This window comes from Lissotriton helveticus, chromosome 1_1 (genome assembly GCF_964261635.1).
Source record: "Lissotriton helveticus chromosome 1_1, aLisHel1.1, whole genome shotgun sequence".
Lineage (NCBI taxonomy): Eukaryota > Metazoa > Chordata > Amphibia > Caudata > Salamandridae > Lissotriton > Lissotriton helveticus.
In genome coordinates, this window is record NC_136057.1 from 2,144,429,075 (window position 1) to 2,144,446,459 (window position 17,385).

Sequence of the window (17,385 nt, forward strand, 5' to 3'; positions counted from 1 at the left end):
TATCAAGTTCACTACTAACAATCCTGTGGAAGACTTCAATATTATTACCACTGGTCAACTGAGTTGTCCATTTGGATTTAGGTTTTAAACCACTATCAATACTCGCATTGTACCATTACTGAACGGAGCTGACTGCTGCAGTTACTTCCACACAACATTCATCGCAAACTGGCCCTTATCAATGAGGCCCACGCAGCCATACTTTACATATGCATTTTCTCTCAGGACCGTACATCACTATATGCCCTGAAGAAGTTCATTGTATATGAACAAAACGCTTTGGCTGGCAATTTTCTGTATTTGGATTCTTATGAAAACAAAGGATTCATTAAGACAATCTAATCAAGACTATTTGACTTATTTAAAAACTATCTTCATTTAACGGGTGGTGCACCACTCCATATCTTGGGTTCATTCATTCTCTGCATCGCAGCTGGCACCCGACGGCAGGTGCTGGAGTAGCTTGTGCACACCCAGCCGGATTTACTGTTGAATCAAACACAAAGGGAATACAGCAGGGAAGTGCGGTCCCTGCATCCGCCGTTGCCTGTAACTGTACTATACTCGTATTGATACAATATTCTAGATTTTCCAGAACTTGGTGCAGCTTAGTAGGGTCATGTTCACTTTCTGTAATTGAGAGCAACAGAACTTTGTCACAAATATCCTGAATTGATTGGTCACCCACAATAGTCTCTCTTGCTTCTTTTTGTTTATTCAGAGGATTGGTAGCGAAAAACTTCTTGAGTTTCAAACTCCGTACAAATGTATACAGATCGATCTTAACATCTGACATATCACATTTAGGCGTAGGACAGAAGTTCATACCTTTACTCAAGACAGACAACATGTTATCAGGCAGATTGGCATTGGATAGATTGATTACTTGTATCCCTCCCTCATTACTAGTTGTTATTGTTTGCCCTTGTTCCAAGAGCGGGTATGCATGCCCTCTCTTGTTTTTGGATTTTCCTCTCCCCCTGCTCCCTCTTTTTGTCTTCGGAGGTCCTCTCTTGGTTTGGCAATGGGTTCTTTGTTCCCCTTGCTGATTATTTGGATTTCTCGTTAAAGAGTTACCAGGGCTCACCCCTGAAACAACCCCTGGTGCCCCATCCTCACCAGTACTCGAGGATACAGTGCTATGGCCACTCAACAGAGAAGTTTTACTCTCACCACGTTGTAAATCTAACTTAACTAGACTGTCAAATCTTTTAGCGAATGTAAACACCCTACCACTACAGTAGTCTATCTCATCACGCTTAAGTTTACGTGCCCTTCTTTCCTTAATATCTTCAAATTTGCCAAGCTCTTCCTCTAGTATACTTCTTTTTAGTCCTATTAAGATCCTGGAACTCTTTTTCTAGGTTATCAACCATTTCTACCGCTTTTAACACCTTCCTGTCTGCATTTGCAGTAAGTATATTCATTAACCGCCTAGAATTGCCAGTCAGCTCTTTTTCCCATACCAAAAGTAGATCTTCCTCAAGATCGTCATTAGTCGGGGAGGTCTGTGAACGTAGGCCTCTCTAGATTTTTTCTAATCTCAAGTACTCTTTCAAGGTGGCCACATTCCACCATTTCGCTATTTCAGTTTTTTTCAACCTTTTTAGTCTTATTAATTTGGCCTTCAGTCCTTTATTAGGTCTGGCATTTCCATGAGTGACTGCCTTATTGATTGATACTCCTGCTTGTAGGTTTTTAAACAGATCTTCCACTACTTTACTTCTGTCATTTCTTGAGCACTTTTTCAAAATTATTAACCCCAAATTGGTGGATCACTAAACGTGCTGCAACCCCTAAATTATCTTAATACGTCGAAGAGGGGCAGTGGGGTATAGATTGCGCACGGTTATGTGACGACGTGATTAGAACTATAAATTCATCTGATAGTGCTTTAAAGGAAATTGAGACGACTACCCTACATTGTCAATCAGTGTAAAGTAACATCCATACACTTGTAACAAAAATGCTAAGTCAATTTCCTGAGTCACAATCATATAGTGTCCATCAATAATTAATCCACGCAGTAGTTTTTGTCAAATGTTCATCTTTGATCTTTATTCTGTATTTTGAATTTTATTTTCGGATTCTTTATCAATACAACAAACTGCCACAGTTTGTGCCAACACATGGTTCGTCTAATGGCAATAACCAAAGACTTCATCAGGGCCAGTACAAATAAATGTATAACTAAGTTGTAATAGCGCCAGGATGCCTGTAACAGCGACACTGCGCTCTACAAGTTCTATAAATCAATAATAAGAAAAAAGCATTTAGATGCATCTGAACAGACCTCCACCAAGTAAAAGGCAAAACTACCAAACACACAGTGCACAGCCTCTAATCTTTAAAGGCAAAAGAAGTGTATACACCCGATGAAAAAAATCTGAAACAACACCTCAAGATTTGTAAAGAAAACCTTTAACCAAAAAAGAGAAATAATCCCATAGAAAATGAAATAGACATCAAGGAAAGTTAACCATACAATAACTCATAGTCAAGCTACTGTTAAAAAGACCCAATATGGACAGAGTGAACCAAAACACCACATGCACATCTCCAATGTGCGGTCAGGACATGTCATGAGACTCACCGTGGACTGCAATATCTATACAAAAAGTAGACTTTGATAATATTTGGTTTTGAGGTAAAGAAAACTTGCCAACATCTCTTTAAAAGAACCGTGTTTCTTGGATGGTGAGTATGTCAGTATTCTCTTCCTCGTGAAGTGACCATACACATGGTCACTTTGCAGGTAAATTAAGATCCCTCACATTCAGAGTTCAGATCTTAAATTCTGAAGAATCGTGATGTACAATGTGTCCTGCATTCCACCCTGATTATTGAAAGCACAATTAAGTTAACCTTAGTCTTTCTGGAAGTTTCTGTCTCCATTACACCCATCCCTCTCTCTTGCTGTCTATTATATAATTCAACTGTAAGTAAACATGAAAACCCGAACAAAACAAAAAAAACATAATTGGGTAGCTAACTGTCATCTCTGTAGGGTTCCGAGAAATGTAGACCTTGTCTACACCACAAAACACCTCAAGGTTTCCCAACGCCACGATTGACACTTCCCCCACTAGACGATCAAATCACTTTTCTCTATTCTCACAAGTAAAGGCACAAACCCATGGCCGCAACAGAATTAGAAACCATTCATATTACCAGTTTACCTATCAATTTATGAACTAACACCTTTCCTTATCCTGCGTCACTCCCCAGCATTTATTGAACAGTGACCGCCTCTCCGCGGAATACAGGCCTGTGTTAAAAACCTCTCATAAGCTTATTTCAGTGTCCTTTTGCAAGATCTTCCTTTTTTGTTAAACCTCTGATGAAATTTCATCTTAATTTTTGGTGCTAAATTGTGGCCTAATACAGAGACCGATTCTTTTTAAATAGTCAGTAAATGTTGTTTTTTGGCTACCTCACAGTATCATATCTAAACCCCTAACCTTTCAGAGATGTAGATGTTACTGATAACCTCGTCAATGTCCACTCTGCTTCCCAAGTAATCTGTGGAAACAGATCTAACCCTTTCGTTTGTCACTTGTGCATGCCCAAGATGTCACAAAGAAAAGATATAATGATCCATTTTCAAATGCTAATCTAAAAACTCTAATCTTTTTAAATAAAATATGAACTGCAGTTATCAGAAAGATGAGACACATCATTGTTATAAGCGTCATTAAAATGGTGAAAAACACGATGAATGCAACCAGGTTAATTGTTCATAATGTTACTAAGGTTACTCCTATCTATCACTCCTATAGCTGTGCTAAAGAGAGCGGAATACCCATCTGTCATACCTGTTTAAATGATCTAACGCCATACATTGGCACTGTGTGCCAAGAAGCTGGCCTCTGTGTTTTAACAAATGCACCCATCTAAGTGTGCACACCTGCACACTTCTCTTGCATGGCTATCTTCCTTCTCAGGATGTTGGTTGGGGTCCACAGAGCTGCATCTCACTCACAACTCACAGCAATCTTCAACATGACTTTGGCCCTTAATAATAAAACACCTCTGTGACAGAAGTGCACAACAGTGTCTTTAACTAGTCTGGGTAGAAAGAGTACTCCCCTAGGAGCAAAAATAAAACAAGGCCTCATGTTCTGAAATGTTCGACCCTCGACCTAAATGTGCAGGCTACGGAGTGACAATGTCTACCAAAAATAAATAAGTGTGTGGCACATTCTCTTATTAGGGAAAGCATGTGCAAACCACCTTTAAAAAAAAAGATGCAAAGTTAAATAATAGAGCTAAAATGGAGGCTAAATGTAAGCTCAACAACATTTGTGTAATTTCTTCTTTTATAGGTCCCCCCCCTATTTTGTTATTACTTTTTTATATTTATTCCTTCATTTATTTTGGTAGCACCTGGCAGCTCCCTAGATAATGCTACCAGGCCAATCTGTTACTGCTAGTGTGTTCTGCATCCCATGCGGCTACCGATTCTAAACCGGATGGTATTCTAGAAAGGTATTTTCCGTTGTGTATCATTGTTTTATCGTTACAAGATGACCACACATTAAAAGAAACAAGTCCGCTATCTTGGGCTGGTAGAGCAATTCATCACTATGCATAATATTGAGAGATGGCGGCTCGCAGCTTTATTTGTTTATGTGGCAACATTTTTCTTTTGATTTATATTGAATATTTGTGTTAAATTTGTGTGTGTGTCTATATTATTGTGGATAGGTGAGTGAATGAATGTAAGAATGGGTTAATATGTGGATGAGTGAATGCATTATTGCAAGAATGAATGCTTGGGTGATGGCATCTTGAATACCTAACTCACCATTGACTGAAGGGGTACTTACAGTTATTAGCCAAGCCAACTGCTATTGCCAGTCGTTGCCCCATTAAAAGCCCACTTTTTGACAGTTTGAAATAAGTCTACAACATGAAGATTTTTCATGTTCATTATGGCCACTGCTTTAACTTCTGTTGTTAAAGTATACACGTCGCTGAGATTTAAAAAAAGATGTGCTTCGGCAGCAACCTCTAATTACTGACCTTCAAATGCATCATATTGTAGGGTTTTATACCCACGCTTGATGTTTTCATTTTGAAAGTCGTCCAGTGCCACCTCCCATTGTTCTTATTTAAAAAAAAAAAATGTTTTAATGAAAGTCTGCCTAAGCATTCGTGGAGCGTTTATGTTTCCTTATACCTATGTCCACAGATTCACAACTGACATTCCTTTCCTTCTCCTTTTGGAGGTAGACTTTCGGAATAGATACAGAGAAAATGAACTAGCTAAAATGGCACTGTGGTAAATGAAGATGCAAGGTAGACAATAATACAGGTGATAACAGGATGGTTTATTCTTTAGTATGGAAGAGGTGTGGCGCCGCGGCCAGGGCGACTGACGCTGGAATCTGGGGATCAGGGTTCGATCCCCGGCTCCGGCGGCAGGTTAGCCCAGCACCATGTGACTCTGGGCAATAGCTTGCTTAATCTTCCCGACGGCCCCCAGCGCCTAGAGACCCTAACGGGTGATTGTGCGCTATACAAATGTGGATTATTATTATTATATTATTATTATTAGTATGTCATAGGTTACTGCTAGAAGACGGTAAGAAGGAAGCCCCACTGGGAGCGCATCCTTGCTGCTGCTCAGCCCACTCCCTTCATCTGACATTCCTCCCACAAGGCACACATCAGCATTCTATTACCTCTATTAACTCACACTGGCTGAGCAGCAGGGGACATATAACTAATAAGACAACACCACATGTCATAGACATGTAGATACCACACAACTCCCCTCTTTAAGGGAGAAATTGATAATGTCAGTTCAGTCCAGATAAGATGGTAATACTCAACAGAAACATGATGGAAGTAAACATTTAAACTCACAATACATAAAATAAATGGACCAGAGGTTGAATAATAATATATGTTGTCAAATATACAAAATACATGGTCAAACAGTCCTAACAGGAAATATTATAGACCGGGGAACTAAGCAAAGGGCGAGTGCACACAGTAAAGGATTGAGGTGCAATATAAGTGTCACCCACCCTAGAAACACAGACACCACAACATAGCACAAGGCTGCAATACATGTGCCCCAATGGATGTCATACAATTGCTCTTTTAACCAACCATACAGGTAGATACAATAAAGTGCAAAACCTATACCCCTGCGGGTGCAACACATATGCCCTAAAGAAAGGTTTGAGCACAAAGAACATGCCCCATCACCAGCAATTGTAAGTAGTTGTAATGCAGTTGTTTGGGTAGCAACACACATGCCCCATCACAATGCAATGTTTGGATGCAAATTATATGCCCCATAATATGCAATTGTAAGTACGGTTTGGGAGCCCCATCCGTACCCCATCACCAAAAATTGTAAGTAGAAGTAGCATGAACTTTATGGATTGTTTGGGATGCAAAGAACATGCTGCAGGACAAGTAAATGTAAATATCTTATGGGTGCAAAACATAACTCTCACCAAAAGTAACAATAAGTAAGTTTGCACACTCATCCCCTATACGGCCTAACCCACATGTTGCAGAAACGTACAGTTAGACAGAAATCTCAGCATGACCTATATAAAAACAATACATATAGGGACAGATGTAGGTAAAATCAAATTTGTAAGTCGTTAATAGCGAATTTTACCGATTCGCTATTAAGGACTCGCAAAATTGAATGTAGGTAGGAATCGCTAACATATTAGCGATTCCTTAATATTCCTTAATAACTAATCGCAAATTGAGATTCGTTAATAAGGAATACCTATCCATTCATTCCTATAGGCTAGGAGAACCATTAAAATGAATGGGAAGATATTCACTATTTGTGTTTCGCTATTAAAGAATCGCAAATAGGGGGAGCTATTTCAAGGGTGCCAGGGTGTCAAAAGGACACCCTGTTGCACCCCTGAAATGTGCATGTGTGCACATGTGGCGGACATACATGCCCTAAGGGCATGAATGTGTACCACATGGCACTTTAAAAAAAGCAAAAAAGTGCTTTTTTAAAGGAAATCGCTAATTACCACCAATTTGAAGTTGGTGGTAATTAGCGATTTCTTAAGTCTAAAGTGCACTTTCTTTTGTGCTACTTATATTGCATTTAAGGAATCGCAATTTGCGATTCCTTAAATGCAAGTGCAAAATAAGGAATCACAATTTTGCGATTCCTTATTTTGCTAGTAGGTTTAAACTCACCTACATTGCTCGCAGCCAAATAGTGATTGCAAATGCTGAAATTCTGCGAATTTCTGCGTTAGCACTCGCTATTTGGCCACCTACAACAGCCCCTAAGTCCGCAAAATCAAAATGAATGGAATAGGCGTTGCAGTCCTCTTTCTACATCCACAACATCTTTCAAGATGCCGGAGAATCCTAGAAGTCTTGATGAGGAGTAGTCTGAAACCAACAGTGCCACGTGGAGAACCTGTGAAATAGCATTGTTGAAATTTCCCTCGGCACACGTCCAAGTAAAAGCAGGAAACTCATCCCAGAGCGTCGGAAGATACGTGGGAGTAAAGCTGGCCATTCTGAATAAGTATCACAAACCCCAATGTTACCTTCAATGCCTGTCTCCACTCGGCTGACGGAGTATAAGGTGCACCGTGTCATAACAATGGGCCTGCTCCTCTCACTGTAAATCAGCGTTCCAGCCTCAAAGTGACGTGCACTCTGCATCCACGTCCCCTACCATGTGGAGGACACACAAAGCTTGGAATGCTGCTGAAGATGCTGCTGAAAGGGCTGATGGTGGTTAACATTCAAATGCAATCAATCAATCATAACATTTGTATAGTGCACTACTCACCTGTGAGGTTCTCAAGGCGCTGGGGGAGGGGAGCTGCTACTGCTCGAATAACCATGTCTTGAGTAGCTTCCTGAAGGTGTGTAGGTCCTGGGTCTGCCGAAGGAGGATGGGGAGGGTGTTCCAGGTTTTGGCGGCGAGGTGGGAGAACGATCTGCCGCCGGGGGTCACTCTTCGGATGCGGGGAATGGTGGCGAGGTCGGCGGAGCGAAGCTGGCGGTTCGGGGTGTAGAAGGTGAGTCGTCTGTTGACATATGTCGGTCCGGTGTTGTGGAGTGCTTTGTGTGTGTGGGTGAGGAGCTTGAAGGTGATCCTCTTGTTGACAGGAAGCTAGTGCAGGTCTTTTAGGAGGGGTGTGATATGACTGTGGCGAGGGATGTCGATGATCAAGCGTGCGGATTCTTTCTGTATGCGTTGTAGTCGTTTCAAGCGTTTGGCCGAGGCTCCTGCGTAGAGGGCGTTATCGTAGTCCAGTCTGCTGCTGACGAGGACCTGATGTTGCATCATAGTCAGAACGCCAAGCTTTCCTAAAAGCAATCCTCAATAAATGGTTGGAAAATGCACTCACTGCCCTCTGTGAAACCCTTTAAGAATCCTATTGGAAAGCCACGGGTCAGCGCAATGGCCTCTTTTAAATCTTTGCTGACTCTCTGCTCAATAACCCCCTAGGCTTCATGGCAGTGCTTTAACGGGCATTCAAACAACCGCCTAGATAATGGCAGATAAATCGCACACTCCAAGGGCCAACCGTGTACAAACAAAGTTGAGTAGGACAATTCTTCAACACTCGCATTCCATTAAGTGTAAATCCAAACAAATCCGACTCCAGTCTTTCATCTAGAATGGTGTAACTCTCTTTTCAAAATACTCGCAGCATAGTGATACAGAACAGCCTTTAAGAAGTTGACTGCACGCAATGCAGGTCCCTTATCGTCAGCACTGTTGGATTAAATGGATGGGAAAAAAAGGTTAAACGCCCCAGTTTGCAGGCTGTCAGATGTTAAGGGATACCAGTGGGGCCTTCAGGTCGTTTCTCTTCCTTCGGACTGCAATTTCAAATAGTATTAGGTTCACTTAGTCTCTTGTATAAGTTCAGTTATTCTTCAGTTTCAGTCCTTTCTCCTTTCCTGATCCTGTTCCTGCCGTAGCCTTGTAGTCTTCAAGTCTTCACGTTTGGTTGTTTTCCCGCTCCTCACTATTGTGGTAAATGAAGATGCAGAGTAGGCAATAGTACAGGTGATAACAGTATGGTTTATTCTTTTGGATAAAAGTCATAGGTTACTGCTAGAAGACAGTAAGAAGGAAGCCCCACTCACTCCAACTGACATTCCTCCCACAAGGCACACATCAGCATTCTATTACCTCACACTCACTCTGGCTGAGCTGACTGAGACATATAACTAGGGAGAGAATGCATGGGATAGACATGGAGATACCACAGGCACCTTTGAGACTGAGCCTAATATGGTCTACTGACTTTAGAGTATATTCAAACACGCAGTTACTGCCCCGCAATGTTCTCTAGCTTTTTCGTAATAAAGCACCAGAAAGACCTAGCTACTGATGAACATACTCAAATGATCAATTAAGTATATTTTATTAAAAGTTAAACATTGAATAACTGATTCAATTACGTTTGCGACATGTGCCTGTAATAATCCATACAGCAAAGCTCCAAGGTAAAGCAGCACTAATGTTTTTTTACTAGATTTGTTTGTTATTGGACAGTTTACCGACCTCTAGTGCTGGTAAAGACAGCATATCATTATGCCCTATTATTTGTATTCTGATCTTATTAAGTTTTTAATTTTTTGAGCATAATTTAGCTTGATACATGATACTCGTCTTTGGTCTTTTCTGCTTCACATTGATATTGTTCTAAGTTTAAATAACTAGACAGGACGAGCTGGTTTTCAAGTACAGGAACAAGAAGCATTGCAGTCAACATATTTGAGAATGTTTGTGTCGATACCAATTAAAATAATCTCATCCCTGTTCAACCACTTTTTAACGTCTTCCCTTTATGTGAATTAGTGCAACTTTTTTGTCTTTTAGAGCCGAACTACAAAGAAATGAAGCTCTGCGTAATGCGGAGGACCTGACTAAAGCTTTCCAGCAATATAAAGAGAAAATTGCAGAAAAACTAGACAGGGTAAGCTATTTTGATGTTGCTTGTTGTTTCTACTTACGGATGTTGTGTTATTTATAGTATTCAATGTATTGTTTACGATCTGAATATATTGGGCTGATTTATTTAATATTGTTGCCTGCAAAACTTAATGCCAGAAGAGTCGTACTCGTACAGAGATAAAGTTTGCCCCAAAATATGCTCATTAAAAAAATACTCCTTTATAATGGAAGATGCATCTAGGATGACTGTCTGGAATCAATAGCATTGATCAATCTTTCTTAAATGTTAGACATTGTCATATGCAGCAGTAAATACTTAAGATATTAAATGAGTGACATATATCATATATAATATCAGTCTGAGAAATATATAATTACTGAGTGGAAAGGTATTAAGTGTTTAAGGTGTCCTAATTAGGTTGCATTCAGCATCAATGTTAGATTTGGGGGTCTCTAGTTGGCATAGTTAGGTACCTGTGACAAATAGGGACCCTATTTGTCTAGTCAGGGTAAGGGGGTACACTCCTAAAATAACCCCTGCTCACCCCCTTGGTAGCTTGGCACGAGCAGACAGGCTTATCTCAGAGGCAGTGTGTAAAGCATTTGTGAACACATACAGTAATCAAGTGACGTGACAACACTACATATGGACACCACACAGGTTTTATATAAAAAATAAGTATTCTTTATATAGACTTATCACAAGACCACAAACGACAAAAATCCACAATACTGTACTTAAAATGGTAGAATTAGCTTAGTTCTCTTTAGATCTTAAAATGCGACACTTTGAGTCAATGTACCTCAAGATGCGTAACGCTACACAATGAAAGTGTTTCAGGGAAGGTTATGCGTCAGTTCCTTACACGCAAGAATGGTGATGCGTCTGTTCCCTACTGCTGTCTAGGGGACGGTGATGCGTCGGTTCTTCTCTGCGAGGGGAGGTGATGCGTCTGTTTCTTACTGCCCTTCTGTTGCGATGCGGCCAGCAACGCCGTGGTGCGATGAAGATCCGGTGCAAATAAACAAAGATGGTGTCATCTTCTTGGTGCAACACGATGCGGACCGCGACATGCCCAGCGACACGCTTCTCGGTAATGCGGCGTCTGCTGCGACGTCAATCCTCTACTCCGGCGATGCGCGGTGCTTCGACAACAAAGCGAGCCGCGACTAGCTCTGCGACACTCTTCCCGGTGATGCGGCGGCGGCTGCTGCAATGTCGTGCCTCTTCTCCGGCCATGTGAGGCTCTTCGGGGGCCCTGCGATGACTCGACGGTCCTTCTGGGCCGCGACAGGCCCTGCGACACGCTTCCCAGTGATGCGGCGTCTGCTGCGACGTCGATCCTCTTCGGCGATGCGAGGCACTTTCGTGTTGTGCAGCAACAGTTCGGCGTCATGCTTCTTGCTCGTGAGTCGCGCTTCCAGCTCCTTGCAGCACGCAGTTCCTCAGAAAGCCCAACACAAGTACTGGCACTTCCAAAGAACTCTTAGGGAGCTGGGGGGGGTGAAGTCTGTTGTCCCTGTGACTTCAGCAGGAAGCAAGGTCTTTTCTCAAGCCTTTGGAGATCCTTACAAGTTGATGAAAATACACACAAAGTTCCTCTCTCCTTTCTTTGGCAGTCAGGCAACCACTGCAGGCCAATCCCCCAAGCAGCACTTCAGGTTAGGGATTGTCTCTCCTCAGTCTCTCTGGTTCTGTTCCTCAGCTCTTCTTGTTTCCCGAAAGTGATCTAAAGTTCTGGGGTCTGGGTCCCCTCTTTTATACACAGTTTTTATTTGCTCTCTGAAGGAAGAGAGGCCTTTGCCTAGTCCAAACCAGTTCTGGTCAGTCCTGGAGCACTCTGTTTACATCACTTCTTATTTCCGTTCACAGTGCAGGGCAGGGACACCAGACACACCACAGGAGGTGGAGCCAGCATTGTGGAGGGAAGGCACAGCCCTATTCAGGTCCCAGGTGCAACTCCTCCAACCCATCTGCATGTAGATCTCTCTATTCAGCCCTGTGCTGACTCACCCTGTCTCCTGGATTCCCCCAGCCCCTGTCACTCAAACTCCAGACAAGGAATACACAACCTAGCAGAGGCAGGCTTGGATGATTAGACAAGAAAATACCTACTTTCTAAAAGTGGTATTTTCAAACACAGAATGTTAAAACCAACGTCACTAAAATATGTATTTTATCATTCTGAGTTCAGGCATACTAAACTCGAATTTCTACCTAGTTCCCTGAGTCAGTTAGGATTTTAAAATGTAATAATCAATCTACCCATTCTGTCCTATGGGGAACAGGTAGCCTTGCAATAGTGAAAAACGAAATTGGCTGCAATTCACTATTAGGATATGCCACACACATCAGGGCATGTCCTACCTTTTACCTACAATGCACCCTGCCCTTGGGCCTACCATAGGAGTGGCTACTATGCAAAAAAAGGAAGGTTTAGAGACTGGCAAGTGTGTGCACTTGTCCAGTCAACATGGCAGTACCAGACTGCACACAGGCTCTGCAATGGCAGGCCTGAGACACACTTTACAAGCTGCTTCTGTGGGTTGCACAACCAGTGCTGCAAGCCCACCAGCAGCATTTGGTTTACAAGCCCTGGGCATACTCCCTGCACAGTACTAGGGTCTGACCAGTAAACCAAATCAGCCAATCATGGAGTCACTAATCCGTACATCAAATTACAATAGGGAGAGCATATGCACTTTAGCACTGATCAGCAGTGGTAAAATGCCCAGAGTCATAAAACCAACAAGAACAGGTCAGACAAAACACAGGAGATGTCCCTGCAAAAAGGGCCAAGTCCAACAATCAACATCTCATTGCATTGTTTACTAAGACTCGGGTGCTCATCTGGTATGATGGTGAACAGCCTTTGCACCGATATTTCTAACTTTTAATCCACTTTCACCGCAGTCTGTTGCATTAAAACATGTAATCTTTCTGCAAACGTGTATAAGGTGTGAGAAACTTCCCCCACCTTTGCAGAATTCTCTCCATCAGGAACATGATCAAACCTTTATTGTCACAGCACCTGGACTGTTATTCACTGTGCCAATCAATAGCCAAGTTACTTGTGGTACCCTGCCATCATTTTGAAGCTAGGCAAGCAGAGCTAGCAAAGCACCTTGAATAAAGATGAAGGAGATAAAACACTGCCAGTATGAGTGCTCCATTGCCAGACCTTGGAGAACATGGCTGTAGGTGGACCACAGCAGATACTGTTAACAAGAGGAGGAGGAGCATGGGGCTTCACCAGCTGCTTCAGAGAAAGGTGATACACTAAGTGCTATTCTTAGGCCTGAAAAGATCCACATCAGTGAAAGAAGATGCATGGCCTACTAATGTCTAGTGGTCGGCTCCATACAACCAACAAGATTTGGGCTCTTCTGGCCAATCTTACACTGCATTGTGTGTTCCCTAAACACATTGTAGTCCATTGCATTAAGGTTATGGCTCGCTAATTGAAGACTACCCATGCAAATGAGGGAATAGATCTAATGACTTTGGGATTTGATGATGCAGGTCTTCTTGGGTGCTACAATTGCTAGTGTTGGCGGGACCCCCCACACCCCATCACAGAACTCGAGCATACCTACACTAATCATCATTTTGAGCCAGTGCACTGTACCGTGAAGCTGAATTCCCTTGTACGAGGCATAAAATCAAGATCTAGCACATTCTGTGTAGATGCTTGAACTGTGCAGTGCCTCGAAAGCTATCCCAAGAATATTTCTACTCCCTCCACACTGAAGCATAACCCAACCAGAAAAGTGCATGAACACAGCTTTCATGAAAAAGACAAGTCTGGAGAGGCTTCGTTATATTTATGACCAATGAAAATTGGGAACTGACACCTAGTAAATCCAGAGACAAACAATGGTACCCTCTTGTTCGTCATCGTCATCCTAAAACGTTATTCGAGCTTAAAGCAAAAAGATCCTAAAAGTACAGTTCATCATAAAAAGTACAAGTCATAAACGCATTATAAAATTCCAGCCTAAGAAAATAACATTTTCTATTATACTGCATAAAAATATTTAATTCTTCAAAATAAAACCAAAGTTCCAGCGGTTTGACCCCGCCCCCCCACGGGTTCCACAGTGCCTTTCAAATCAGATACATAGAACCTCTTACTCAAGTGTACCCCCTACCGTGCAATAAAATACCCTTCTGCAATGTCCATTTGCTTAGAAGTCCATCTCTTTGGTACTTAAAAATGACTAAGTTTCCCTTTCCTCATGCAAGCCCACAGGTAGCTAGCTATTGAGAAACATGTATGTGGGTTGCCAAGTTTCTTCAAAAAGCTAAACGCCACTCTACATTGTCTAAAATTATGATATCTTAAAATTGGTAAAATGAACCTTGCTCTTTCTGCTTTGTATAAATCACAAAATAAGATTTGATGGAGTTCTGATTGCTCTGATCTGCCCTCATAAGAGCAGGTATTTAGGTATGGGGGGTTAAATCTTCCCGCTGGATAGCCCACCATCAGAGGGATCAAGTTCATACGAAACCTTACTAGGATGAATCTGTGTTGTAAATTCTGAATTTCCTCTAAATAACGATAATCTCCCTCTGCAATAGACTGAAGGTGGCGGTGTAACCTTACTGTTACTGTATCTTGACTTGCTTCCAATCTATCTTGCGTCACCTTAGCTAAAAATTGTACTGTCTTTGATAATTGGGGGCATGCTCAAGGATTCCTAAACAAGTCTTCTAGGCCTAAAGATTTCAGAGATAACCTTATATGCTGAAACCATTCTATTTTGTGTGTATAATCTACGTTCAGGCAACTATGTAAAGTGGATTTGGCCCAGTATACTGTGTCCCTCCTCCAAATTGAGTGCCATAATAGTATTGGGGCTAGCCTTACTAAATCACCGACATAGGGTAGTCTTACTTCAGCGTGGCAATTAAAATTAGAGCAAGATATAGGGAGTGATACCAGTCATTTAAAAATCTATTCTCAAGATTCTGTAACTGCTTTATAGGGGCAACCCCCAGACCCCTGCTCCCTAAGTGGCAGATGAAATTGTGTTAGCTCTATATATCGTCTTAACAATTTTTATGTTTTTTTCCCCCAGTTTCTCAGCAAATTTAGTGATAGCTGCCATACTACTCTCCAACAACAGGATTCTGTTTTTAACCGTAGTAGCCCAGATATGACCTTTATCAAACGGTACCCCCAGATAGGAAAATGTGTCAGCTACCTCTAATTTGCGGGCCCCTAAATAAAAGGATGGAACTTTCCTGCGCCCTCTTGGGGCTGCTATCAATATAAAGGATTTAGATTCATTCACGCTTAAGTCCAGGGATGCCATGAAAGTGTCATAGGCTGCTATCATACATTGCTGGACTCTGCCTGTCCTGGCAACTAGAACTGCATCGTCAGCTTAGGCCAATAATGTTAGGGTTTAAGGAGTCTAATCTCGGGACATCTGATTTTAAACCTTCCAATGCTGCTTCAACCCGATTCATGTATATTGAAAACAGAAATGAGGACACATCCTTGTCTAACCCCCCTTAATATATGGAACAACATGTGCATTTGCCACCCTTGGCTGTATTGAACAGATGACTTGGTATACAACTGGCACGCCAAACCCCATGGTCTCCATTATCTGGTGTATTTTTCTATGATTGAACTCCGGTTCAGGCATTGATCAATCTTGCCCCTCCTCCTCTGGAATCCGTATTGGGTCAGACTCAAACTGTTCTTCTCCTGAGCCCATTCTTCCAGCCTATGTAATAATAACCGTCCCATTAATTTTAAGGTATTGTCTAATAAGGAGATAGGTCTGTAATTAAGCAGCTCATTTTTATCTCCTATTTTATATATTGAAATAATTACACTTGTGCCCCATGAGATCAGGGGTATGCCTTAGCTATTGCGTGCAATACATTGAACAATTCAGGGACCCATAAGTCTTGATCTTCCACAAATAAGCAAATTGGGACCCCATCTGGCCCCGGAGCCTTTGCCTTACTTCATTTACCCCGCCCATTTACTATTTCTTCAACAGAGAAGACAAGGGGTTCAGTTTGTTCGGCCGGGGCCCAAGGCTGGTTACTGGAGGATATAACATTTGATCCAGAGATCTTCTCAAAACGAGGCACCCATGCATCCTCACCCACATGGGAGTCCAAAGTTGGATGCTCGGCATCTTTAAAATAAGGATTATTTACCACCCTCCAGAAATACCTGCTGTTATTAATGAAAGCTGCCCGTTCTAGCTATTCCCAAGCCTTGTCCTTCAAAGTCCTCTTCCTTTTGTTTGCTTGCTTCTCTATATGCCTTGCGCAGTACCTTTATCTTCCCTTGGTCTCTAGGTGCAATTTTCAAGGCTTCATGAAGATGCTTTAGGGATTGGGAGCAGGCGCGGTCAAACCAGCGCCTAACTGGGGTCTTAGTTGTGGTTTTACTGCGAGTCAGGGCACATTTCACTCCCTTCAATAATTTCGCAAAGTCCCGAATTAGCTGGTCTTCAGGAAGATTTAAGTCCAGACAATTTTGTATAAACTCCATATTCTTGGCTACAATTTGTGGGATTATTTTTTCCTTATCTATGCTTTCACATTTTAGTTGGTAGCCATTCTTTTTTTCCAATGCCGGTTTCTCTATAACTTGTATTTGCCTATCCCATGGGGGCGGTCCTACTGCCATGGATAGAGAGAGGACGGCATGATCACTAACACTAGTAAAACTTGTGTCAACTTCCCACCAAGAGTTTCTGATGTTAGTACGAAGTCAATGGTCAATATGTACTCGTTACGTTTAAATGTCTTTAAGAATTCCCCTGTTGATCTATCAACTCTATTTCTTATCTCTAATTTTCGAATGGAGAGTAATCGGTTCAAATTCTGTTCATATTCTTGGTGTGTAAAGTGGCTTACCGGGACTTCTTCCATATCCAAAATGCCACATACCAGCTCGGTAGAATATTTGCCCGGTTGTGCATTGAAGTCTCCCACCCACACAATATTAAAGTTCTCCTGAGATCCACTATAAATTTTGTTGAGCTCATTTTCCAATAGGGTCGCCACCAAATGCATATTAGCTCCAAAGTAGTTAGTGTAGAAGTTTATCAGTAGCCAATCCTGTGCCCCGAGCCCCCATTAACAGAGAGTGGAAATAAGGGCGCCTTCACAATTTTTTTAAATCTTAGTGGGAGGGTATTAGATATAAGTGTTACTCGGCCACCTCTTGCTCGTCATGATTGTGATGGAACGGCCTCCGTCTGGACCGAGCGATACCCTTCTACAGTAATTAGGTCAGTTGCTCAAGTCTCCTGTAGGCAGTTTGTTATATTGTTGGCAGACAGCCAGCCAATGCATATTACCCACCTTCCCATTAATGCCTGCAACATTACAAAATGCTAGCTTTAACCAGCTACCAACATCCCTTTCTGTATCCACTGGGGTTATTAGTTTGACCCTGACCCTCCTATTAGTC

General features: G+C 42.0%; 1 protein-coding gene across 3 annotated transcripts in view; it reads left to right on the forward strand.

The window, feature by feature from the left end:
• Nucleotides 1-17,385, forward strand: part of CCDC18 (coiled-coil domain containing 18) — a 1,360,824-nt gene that overhangs the window by 272,069 nt on the left and 1,071,370 nt on the right. For all 3 annotated transcript variants that reach the window (XM_078646342.1, XM_078646344.1, XM_078646343.1), the window contains one exon: nucleotides 9,857-9,953. In XM_078646342.1, the coding sequence (XP_078502468.1) occupies nucleotides 9,857-9,953 (97 nt within the window). The remainder of the gene's footprint in view (nucleotides 1-9,856; nucleotides 9,954-17,385) is intronic.